At 37.2% G+C, this 11,853-nt stretch overlaps 1 protein-coding gene across 1 annotated transcript in view; it reads right to left on the bottom strand.

Moving 5' to 3' along the window:
* GRIA3 (glutamate ionotropic receptor AMPA type subunit 3) overlaps positions 1 to 11,853 on the bottom strand; it is a gene marked incomplete at its 5' end in the record, with an annotated part of 128,499 nt that overhangs the window by 98,937 nt on the left and 17,709 nt on the right. Inside the window, 4 exon segments of the mRNA XM_015560206.1 lie at positions 985 to 1,092; positions 2,840 to 2,944; positions 7,486 to 7,653; positions 11,785 to 11,853. The exon segment at positions 11,785 to 11,853 is cut by the window's right edge and continues 123 nt beyond it. Of these exon segments, the coding sequence (XP_015415692.1) occupies positions 985 to 1,092; positions 2,840 to 2,944; positions 7,486 to 7,653; positions 11,785 to 11,853 (450 nt within the window).

Genomic DNA, 11,853 nt, shown 5'->3' with positions numbered 1-11,853 from the left:
AAGCCTATTCATTGAGCTACATATTTCTTGGAGCCTATAACTAATGATTTAAGGAAGTAGAGAAAGATTTAAATTATTTTTGAGAGTTTGAAAGAGAGACCAGTTTCTACTTGTAAAGTCTTTGATTTACTCAAACTGGGTAGAGTATTTTCCTTAGTTACATGAAGATGAACTGCCTTTGTCTTCTTGGGATCTACAAGGTAGGAACTATAGACAGCCCAGGGGTCAGGGTCTGTGGTTTATTCATTTTTATATCCTCAGAGCCTAGTACAGTACCTATGACTAAGTAAGTATTTGATATGTATGTTTAAATGAAAGATTAACTCCAGGCAAATCTCTATTCAATTAATCACAATTTCAGACCTACTGGCATACTCATTTTGAACTCAGGTTTGTACTTTAGTCAGTAGGAAAACATACCAGCTTTTAGAAACATATTTTAAAACTAAATGAGAATACTATATCACCTTTAAATAGTGCTTTGAATTATTCAGAAAAGCTTTACATAGTGAATATTGCCTTGAAATGGTCTTATGAGAGAGGTAGGAGATTATTATTATATTCATCCAATAAATTTAAAAAAGCACAACCTGAGGCTCAGAGAAATTGTGACATACAATTAAGCACAAGTTTACTAGTTTACCAGTAGTAGACTGGACCTAATATAAGAACCATAATCTAGTTTCCTTCACATAATGCTGTTTCCCCCACAGTGAAGAATTAGATTTCAAGTCCAGATAAAGCATTGGACCTATAGTGCAAGGAGGGGGTAAAGAGGAGAATAATATCTTAAATTCCCATGATTTTAATTTTAAACATGACATTCAGTTCATAATGTCGGGATACTTTGAGAGGTTCCTAAAATGACCTGTTGGAATTTTTCACTGCTTGAACTTGAGGTCTTTCCTACTGGTTGAATAATGATTTTCAGAAAGCAGAAGTCTTCATGTATAAAAAGCTCACCTACCATCTGTTCATACTTACCAGAATGGTAGTCACCACTATGGTCCGGTTCTCTGAGGATGCACTGTCATTACTGATTTGCTGATCTGAGAAAGGCACAAACCTTTCATACTCATTCCAGTAGCCAGCCTAGAAAGAACAGACATTTGACCTGGTTGCCCACTTTTCACTCAAAAAGCACGTGAAATTGAAGTGCTATTGTGGAATGAAAAATTTTTTAGTTGCTTTGATACCATTGTGATGAGCTAGTTATTAATAATAGGAAATGAGCGTCCTGGCTGGTTTTGCTCAGTGGATAGAGTGTTGGCCTGGGGACTGAGGGGTCTCGGGTTTGGTTCCAGTCAAGGGCACATGTCTGGGTTACGGGCTTGGTCCCCAGTGGGGGGGCGTGCGGGAGGCAACCGATCAATGATTCTCTCTCATCATTGATGTTTCTATCTATCTCTCCCTTTTTCTCTGAAATCAATAAAAATATTAAACAAAGGAAATGAGCAAAAGGGACATGTGGGCAGCTTCACCAGGAAACTGCAATTTCACACTCCCCCAGGAACCATCAACCCATTCCTTGAGGCTTACTGGGGGAAGGGAATGGACAAAGGGGAAGATGGGCACATGCACAGTGAAGTTGGGGTGCCATAAGAAAGATGCCACAGGGGACAGAAATCATTAACCAGAGTGGGCAGGGCACTTCAAGCCCATGAAAATCTGGGAATACATTGTCCCATAAACACTTGGCTCTCTTGCACTTGCTGGTATGACCCAGGGCCATGTGGACCCCACACATAGTGGACTAATGGACTGCAGTGAGAAAAACAAGCTAAGCTAGTCTGATGCTGGATTGAACACTGCTCCAATATAGAAAGGAAACTTTGGACACTGCCTCTGATTCTAGCTCTGCTAAAGCTCCAGCTATACTTCTTCCTTGGCGGAACAATGGGAAATGGGGCACTTGAAACTCAAGCGTTTAATCCCATAGAAATAGAGCTTTCTATAATACCACACCCTCCCATGTAAGTCTCAGAAAATTCTTTTTCTCAGGATATGGCAAAAAATCCACCCCCACAAGCAATTGGTGGGGACAAAGACCTCTCCCACTGGTAACAGATGTTGTTCTGTCTTCCTCTGTCTTCCACCTTCACCAGGACCCCAACACGAACACACACATGGATGTGCTGATCCTTCATCCTGGGGGTTCCTATGCCCACATCACCATTACTGACATTTTGTAAAATAATTTAGCCCATGTAGGATGATAAGCCTTTTTTTCTTTAAACTAATATAGCAGAAAAATGCTTTGAACTGTAGGAAAGCTGGGATGTGGGGGCAGGAAACCAGTGAGTATACTGTAGAAATGACACAAGATATTTTATGTTCTCAGGTTTTATCAGATGGTTACTAAATCTCCACTTAATGCCTAACTCAACTATTAGTGTGATAGAAGCCAAGTGGTCATTATAACATTTAGCTTTAGAGAAAGATTCTTTGTCCAAGTCCTTTTGGTGAGTAAGTTGACAAAACAAAGTGATAACTACTTTCCAGTTCTTTTGCTAAAACTGTATGTACCTTGGCAGCTTCTGTTCAACTAAAAACATGCTGTAAAATTTGTGACTCCTTTCCTTTATTGTAGGAAGCTGTTAATAACACTTGAGTCAAACAGAACCAGACTCAGAGGGAAATACTCCTTTTAAACTGTGTAGATGGAACACTGTTCACAAGACAACTCTGTATCATATCTACACTCTTCGCTGAATAAAAAGGCAGAAATGATATGTGGGAATTTGCTTTTTGTATGTTTTCTAAGACCTGTTTTCTTGCATCTGGGTGCTGTCACCTTTCTAAAAGACATTTTCTTTACATATGGGTTTTGGTTACTTACTTTTCGAGAACCAGTGACTTTCATTTCATACACATCGATAGTATAATTTGTTCTACGTCCATAAGTGTCAAATTGGATGTTTCCAGTCATTCCCTGTACTTGCACCTGGTATAAAGGAAAATATAAAACTTTAAAGAGCACCACATTATTGCCTTCTAGGTCCCTGGGATGAGGTCTGCTGACAGATCTTGGAGAACTTTTACCTTGAATCATTGAGCCATTTTTCCACCAGATCATGTCTAGACAGATCTTCATTTTTCTCCCCAGTATTTTCTAGATATACCTTGTAATTATGAAGCTTTGAGTAGGTGTGATAGGCAGTTACCTAGATGGTACAGTGAGGGCCCTATCACTACTTTTTCAGGGGCCTGAAATTTCCATTAGTCTCTTTTTAAAGGAGTAGCCTGAAGAGTAGTCCTAACAAGGGTAATGCTTTTTCTAAACTGTAAGTTCCTTTGGGGCTATGGCTTATCTTAGTATTCCCAATATCTGAACATAAACTGGTTTCATAACAGGGATCTAGAGCTCTTGAACTCATATCCTAGTTTCATCACTTATCAACTGTATGTCCTTAATACATTTTTACGTCAATGCCCTAGTCTGTTAAATGTGAAATCCTAGAAGTACCTATCTTTTTGAGTTGTTGGGAGGATCAAATGAGTTATACATATGTAATGTTTAGAACAGTGGCTGACATGTAGTAAGCATTGCAATACATGCCAGGTATATTGATAATTATTATTCATCAAAGTGAACTTAGTTCCATTTCTTGAGAGGGTTACATATTTGCCAACTGCCATGGTAACAAGGTGAGTTTTTCCTCTTATTTAATTTATGCCCAGCTGTAGATAGGTAGGAGAGAGCTAGGCCATGGAGGAATAATCTTTACATTGATGAGATTGGTTAAGTCTAAGGAATCAGGATTATGGGATGCTAGATAAGAAAGCTAGAGATACTGGAACAGTCTGGAAACCTATTTGGGATGCCAAATGCAGATTCACCTGTGCCACAATTTTTTCTGGACCTGGGCCCAGTATTATGCACTAACTAATAAGAGACCATCTCTGCTGGGTGGAGAGATTTCCTTACTTTACAGTTCAGCGATACTACATGAAGACCCTCTATAGATATAAGTCAATATTGTTATACCCTTGAATTGCTCATTTGGTGAGTAAGGGTTAAGGAATTTGCTTTAAAGAAAAAAGATATGTCTCATTTTCTTAGGAAGAAATAATGGAATACTTTTTCTTTTCTTTATTTTTTGTTAATTCTCACCTGAGGATATTTTTCTGTTGATTTTTAGAGAAAGTGGAAGGGGGCGAGAGATACAGAGAAAATGTGAGAGGAATACATTGAAATCCTCACCTGAGTATATTTTTTCGTTGATTTTTAGAGAGAGTATGGAAGGAAGGGAGGGAAGGGGGGTGAGAGAGAGAAACATTGATGTAAAAGAGACACATTGATTGGTTGCACCTTGACTAGGGTGGGGAATGAACCTGCAACCCAGTTACAAGCCCTTGTCTGGGAATCGAACCCAGAAACTCTTCAGTGCTCAGGTTGATGCTCTACCACTGAGCCATACCAGCCAGGACTGGAATACTTTTTCATCACTTACTTGTCTTAAGTGACATGCTGTTAAGCACATCAGAAGTATTAATAGGCTTGTGCTGCAGAAGGGAAAATTGGTGGCAAATATTAGGGACCATTGTTTTAAAGTGAAGGGGACTTGTTTACCACCAATAGGAAACTGGAATTCCTATTGAAGGAGAAATGCCCCAAAATGACTTCCTGAAGACATGATGATTGTCCTACTGACCCAACAAACCGAAACACTATTGTCAGCTTAGGCTTACAGAGAGGGTGATGTCACACTTCAAGTTAAAGGGACCTTTGTTGAGATAGAAATTGCTTATGTAGTAGAGTGAATCTGGTGCATTCTGTGATCTATGAATGGTTCTTTACAGTCTATTTTGAACATTGAATTCTAGGAGAGGATATAGGCAGGACAGAGACACTGGCATAGGAACTTATTAAGGAAATTCTCCATTACTGAAAAGAGCAAACTTTTCAAGTCTCATTAAAATTCTATATTTCTAAAGACCCAGCCTATTTAAACATGATATACAAATTGGACAACAATCTAGATATGTCCAATAGATTTCATACCCCATGATTAGAACTTTTGCGGAGCAGATGTAGAAATTGATTCCCACTCAGAGAGAAGTCTATTTTTAAGGATGTGAATGTAAGTGACAGTTTCCCATCATCCTATCATGGGTCTTTTCTTTAATTCTTTCCACCCCTATCTCAGTCTATATTAGGTATTTCTCTTCTGGGTTCCCACTGCAACCTCTGTAAAACTTAAAATAGCATTTTAATCATCTATGTATTTCCATCCCTACTATGTTGGGAACACCTCAAGATGAGAGACATTCTTTTTCTGTTCTCAGCTCAAATGGGGTAGAGAAGGTGCCCAGTAAATGTTTACTGAACAAGTGGACAAATCTCAATGACTTAACATTGTGACATATTTCAGTAGACTGGGCTTAGGCAGATCTTTTTACTATGTCAATTGTGAGGAGAATGATTACGCAATTTGCAAGTGGCTTTAAGTTCTTTAAAAGCATTTGGTTACACATTAACTATTTAAATGTGAGCTCCCCTCATCTTATTTCATGTTTGCATACTAACTTGGAGCCTGATACATGGTTGTTAGTGCTCAATAAATATTTACTGAATGAATAGTGTGCTTATTTATTCACTAAAACAGGCCCCAGAGGAACCTCTATCAGGCAATGCTTTTACCAGATTTCTGTGAAGGAAGTGACTGATTTATTGAGCAACAACTATGCACTAGTCACAATGAGGGATTTTTTATATCACACATTCTCACTTTTAATTAACCCAAATAAAATGAGATTTCTTTTAATACAATAAAACCTTTTAGTATTTCAGATCATTCTCCCTTGAAGTCCCTCTGAATAGTGGAGTCTTACTGAGCATTTATCACGAGGAATCATCCACTATTGAAAAAGGTTGATACCTTCCAGCCTCTGGAGAAATAGGAAGAGGCTGGCCTGTAGAAAGAGATAATCAAAGAGAGCCAGCTAGACAAATTCTTTTGGTTGAGTGTTTGATCATTAGGGCCTGGGGAGAAAGGTTACTCACCTGGCTTATAGCTTGAACTTTATCAGTGAGTTAGACATGTAGGAATTATTTGTGCAATAGTATAACTAATCTATTTTTATTAATCAAGTTAATTTCTTGTTCTTCATTCTGGTAGCCTGTTTTCTGTTTGGGTTATATAGCTGTTTGTGTCATAAGTGGGGGGTCAATTGGAGATGCTGGAACTTGCCCCTTGAGGTTTCGTTGCTAAAAACTCCTTTTGATTCACTCTGAGTTTTATATTTTACTCATCATTATGTTTCACCTGACAATACAAATCTTGTAACTGCTATGAAGGTTGAATTTAATTAACTGCTCTTCAGAATTGTGCTATGCTACCTCCATAAAATGACACTTAGGGCATTTGTTAGGGAACTGACATAATGACATAAAAATATGCATGATGAAAGAATGAGTCATATCTCTTTCTTGGAGAAAGACACAGGGGCTACTAACCCCTTTTGATTGAATGCTTCCAACTTGGCAAACTTAAGGCAGCAGTGAGAGCCAACTACACAAAATTATGTGTTATGAGGCCATTATAAAATCTTTGTTGCTAGGTTGTGCACAGAATTATCCAACCATTGCCTATCTCTTTGTTTATTTGGATGTCTCAAACATCAAGACAATTAAGTAGAAATAAGAAAGTCTTGTATTCTCAAAGGCTCATTTTAATGCATGTAGGCACATGTAGCATAAATCAAAATATTCAGAGAAGAGCTCTTGCTTGGAAAACTTCATTGAGTGGGTGATACTGGTCCTAGTGTAAATAATGGAATCTGTTCAAAGAACACTGCTTGAAGCCTTAAATGACCTCCTCCTACCCTGTACATACCAAAAACAAGTAACCTATTTGACTGTCTATCCATTGATTTCTTGTATTTTTATTTAGTCTTTTTTTGAGGGGGGGGGGCATTGGGGAAAGCCTCTTAAGTAGTCCTGGAAATGGGTCATATTCCTGTGTTTCACCATGTAGAATAGTATAAATCTTCTTTTGGCAACAGAAATACTATCACACTGATGTAGTCCAAAGTCCATCCAGGCTAAACATTTGTCTGGTGAGATAGAGGATGTTGTTGTCTTTTGCAATGGTGCACCTTGAAGGTAGGAGCTTCATATAAAATATCTCAGTTCCCCTCAGTACCATATTTCTGGAAAGTTTGAATATTTTGAAGTCATTTATAATGCCAGCCCACAACTTTTGACAGTACTGAGTTTGATTTAATACCTATGGTGTGGCACAGAACTAAATATTCATTTGTCCCAAATTTGCCATTTTTCAAGCTTCAAGGGAGAAACTTCTAGTTTTGGATTTCTAGATTTTGATGAATAAATATACATGCTCAGCTTTCTGCACACTCTGACATTCTATAGACTCTGATCCTATTCCTGTTAGTATGTATTTTCTCAAGATTGAGGTCTCATTTTTAGTGTGTGTCTTTATAAGTTTCCCCACCCCAATATTCTTTTGTGGTCATTACCATTTTCAGAGCTCTCTCGATATCAATTCCTTGACTCCAGGGCACAGCAGGATTTGCTAAGCAGTCTCCAGCACTGCCTCTCCGGGACACATCCACTCGCTGCCTCCTCAGATAGCGGAAAGCTTCTGCTATGACTAATATTGCATCGTGTGTCAACGCAGATGTATACTGAAATGGATGCATAGAAAACAAGATACCATGACAAATGATGCCCTTGAAACTTGACTTCTTTCTTATCATTTTTGTTCATCCATACTTCTTGCTTTACAAAGTCACCCTTTTAATTATTTGAATCAAGAGATCTCTCTGGACAAGGCCGACTTTGATTCATTCTAGAATAATGTTTCCTACCTCACGTGTGCACATGTTAAGATTACTAAGGTCGTATGGCTCAAGGGAATCTTTCTCTTGTTCTCAATACAGTGTTTCATATTGAGTGAGTGACTACTAAAAGGTTATATCCTTTTAACAAAGAAAAACATGTTAAGTTAAAGGATAGTGTATGTAGAATGGAGAGGAAACAGCATATCCTAAAGCAAGACTGGGTTATTGCTGTTTCTAATAGAAATTTCAGATCTGGTGTTTACTTAGGGGAAAATGAAAATAGCTCAGTTAGACAGCTTGAAATTAATTTGGAGGGAAACATTAATCATTTCTGTCTGGACCACATTTCTGGTGAACTAGGACCCCTGGCCAGCAATAAATCAGTTTTTGTTTCCTGGGGGGAGCAAAAACTAAAGCTGGTTTTTGATTGTAGAAAATTACAATTGTTACTGAGTTTTAAATCTGATAACATTGATAATTCACAGGCAATAATGATGCTACCTCTTTCAGGCAAGAACCCTTACTTTCTATTACTTGGATATAATGGTATGCATCTATTGGAATTGAGGCCAGTTACTTACAACAAGGGATTGGATTATCTGCGATTTGACATGGTGGATAAATGAACCAACATTTGATTACAGTAAGCTGGCCCCTGTTTTGTAGAGGGTGACAAATACTGGTAGAATATATAATTCTGTTGCTTTTTTACAAAAATGAAACAAAATGTTCTAGGGGGTGTTGTATTATATATAGTACATCCAAATACAATTGGGAGTGAATTCATTGTCATCTTTACAATTATCAATTTACTTTTCTGACTTTTTCATGTCACTGTTCTTTCTGGAGCAAAACATCAAGTATGACTATAATAGGGGGCATATGTTCTTTCCATGAAAAAAAGAGATCTTTATGTCTGCTCATCTTAGCACTCCATAAAGCCAACATGGTGGTGGTTTTACCCCAGCTGCCTTTCCAAGCCATGCCAGAAGAGCTATTTAATATTCTACTGTTTCAGCTTCTACTTACCAATGTGTGAGCATGTAAAAAAAAGCCCCCAGAGGAAACATTCATAACATATAGAATAAATTAGGCATCAGGGTTTTAATCTCTAGATCCCAAGTTCACGCAGCTAGAGGTCAGGGCAGGCTTGTGCCTCAGGTGTGACCGACTCAAGAGAGCAACACTTTTGCATTATGCAGAGCTGCCTCTCTCTCTCTTTTTAAAACTGATTTTTAAATCGAGAGGATAAGAGAGGGAGAGAGAAACATTGATTTGAAAGCCAATCATCAATCAGTTGCCTCCTGCACACTCCCTACTGGATGTGTGACCACAACCAAGGTACATGCCCTTGACCGGAATCAAACCTGGGACCCTTGAGTCTGCAGGCTGATGCTCTATCCACTGAGCCAAACTGGTTAGGGCTGTACATCATTTTTTAAAAGTGGGCTTTTGTCTGATTGATATAGAGAAAGGTTTCTTAATGACTAATACTAAGCAAAAGTAATCTGAAAGTTATAGCCATCTATTTAAATATTCCATTATCTTAAGTTATTTGAAGAGTTTTACATGTAAGCCTTAACAGTTTTTTTCAGCAGGTTTGAAGAACTTTACATTATACATACCAGAGCTGAGATTGTTTTCCTTCTCTTTTGTACAACTTCTAGAACTTCTGAAGAGGCATAAATTACTCTGTAGTAGGCTTTTCATACTTTTACCCTGGTCCACTTTTTTGTGTGCCTGACACATTTTAGGTACCCCCTTAAATATTGAATAAATAAAAATATCTTCTCTATTACCTGCTAAATATAAGGATGGCAAAGCAGCGTATAGGCAGTTTTATGAAACTTAAATTTGTATGAGCTCGCCTGAATGTAGTGGATGAATTTTGTACATAGAAAATATTTGAATCATCAGGGAAATGCAAATTAAAACCACAATGAGATGTAACCTCATACCTGTTAGAATGGTATTATAGAAAAGACAAAAATAACATGTGTTGGCAAGGAAGTGGAGAAAAGGTAACCCTTGTGCACTGTTGGTGTGAACATAAACTGGTACAGTCATTATGGAAAATAGTATGGCGTTTCCTCAGAATATTAAAAATAGAACTACCATATGAACCAGCAATTCCATTTCTGAAATATTATTAACTCATAAAAAAGAAGGAAATCCTGCTATTTACAACAACATGAGTGCACCTTGAGGATCTATGCTAAGTGAAATAAGTCAGACAATGACAAATACTGTATGATCTTATTTATATGTGGAATCTATAAAAATCTGAACTCATAAAAATAGAGAACAGATGGGTGGTTGCCAGAGGTGGGGGTGGGGGTGGATGAGGGAACTTAGTGGAAGTGGTCAAAGGGTACAAACTTCCACTTATGAGATAAATAAGTCCTGGGGATGTAATGCATGGCATGGTGACTGTACTGTACTGTATTTTCGTAAGTTGCTAAAGGAGTAATCTTAAAAGTTCACATTATAAGAAAAGAATTGTAACTATGGTGGTGAAAGATGTTAACTAAATTTAAGGTGGTTGGTAATCATTTCATAATATACACATATAGAAAATGATTATGTTGTATACCTAAAACTAAAATGTTATATTCCAATAATGTCTCAACTAAAAATATAAAATAATTATCTTTAAAAAAATTGACTACAAAGGATTCATCGTAGGGATTGTGACCATATTAACAGAGACATATGAGGACACCTGATTTGACCATGGGACAGAATGTTTTGAAATGAGACTTTCCTATAAAAACATGGCATGTATACTATAATATCTACAGCACAGAATACCACTTAATTAGTGAGTGGATTAAATGAATAAAAATTATGTTTAACTCCAACTTTTCTAGAGCATACCAATTACATAAAGTAAGGTCCTACTTGTATTATGTTCTGATGTGACCCATTCAGGGTGGACCTGCCTAAGTGATACAGAATGTATTTCCTGGTCTGTATCCCCATTTTTCTCCCTCATTCTGTTTTTGCCAGGGAGGATTTGAGGATGGGTATCTTGAAATCATGAGAAAGGAAATACGCCCTTCCCCCATCTTTCCTTGTTTAGAGAAGGGTCTTCACTATACTTTGACCCTTTGCTTGATCACAGAAATCCCACAGCCATAGTACATATATATTTTCACTATATCAGGAAGGAAGAACTAAGGTTAGTTTCATACTTGAATCAATGCACAGAGGGAATGGTTACTTAAAAAACAAGTTAAAAAAATACATTTGGAGGATACTTTGTGTAACACGAATAACTTTCCTCTAATTTATCTGTTTTAGTTCCCTATTTTTAAATAATAGAATTTCTAGCCTAGGGGAACACATATGAAAAATGTACACTGTAAAAAAAAAAAGAAAGAAAAATGTACACTGTAAGCATAGCTTTCTACTTTTAATATTCTTGATTTCATAAAAATGAGCAACTTAGGTAATTTAATTATTTTTAAAGATACTTTTTTTTTGCAGGCAGGAAAACATTTCATTCAATATATGTATAGGCAACACATACTCTGTATTAGAGGCTAACTCACTTGAGTGTGCTGAAATTCATGAAACTTATTAACACAAAACAATCACATAAATAATGTAAAATCTAATTTTCTGTTTCAGATTATCAATCTTCCTTAGCTATTCCCACTGCTCCAAACTTTTGTCTGACTCCGGTTCTTGTTATATTTTAAATTGTTATGAGCATATTATAAATGAAATTCATTACAAAATTAAGTTAACATTCTCCAACACTGGGTTTTAAAAAGACCTACTTTTTGATTGTATTTTTATTTGGGAGTTTAGTTTTCAAATGCAGCAGCATGACCTGCGGTTGTGTTTTAGCATCCTTAAAACACTTTGAGGGAAGGCCACTTGATCACAGGATGGCTGTAAATGTATAAAGACCATACTGAGGTGCTTTGAAAAGCTGGCCTAAGGTGTCTACATTCTATGGTACATTACCTTTAGTGGTGCATTCTTGGCTTCAGGGAATTCCCTTTCATCCAGCCTCACCCAGCGCTAACTGCTGAA

Source organism: Myotis davidii, unplaced genomic scaffold (assembly GCF_000327345.1).
Source record: "Myotis davidii unplaced genomic scaffold, ASM32734v1 scaffold1975, whole genome shotgun sequence".
Lineage (NCBI taxonomy): Eukaryota > Metazoa > Chordata > Mammalia > Chiroptera > Vespertilionidae > Myotis > Myotis davidii.
The sequence above is the reverse complement of the archived record's forward strand: the minus strand, read 5'-3'. Positions and strand labels throughout refer to the sequence as shown.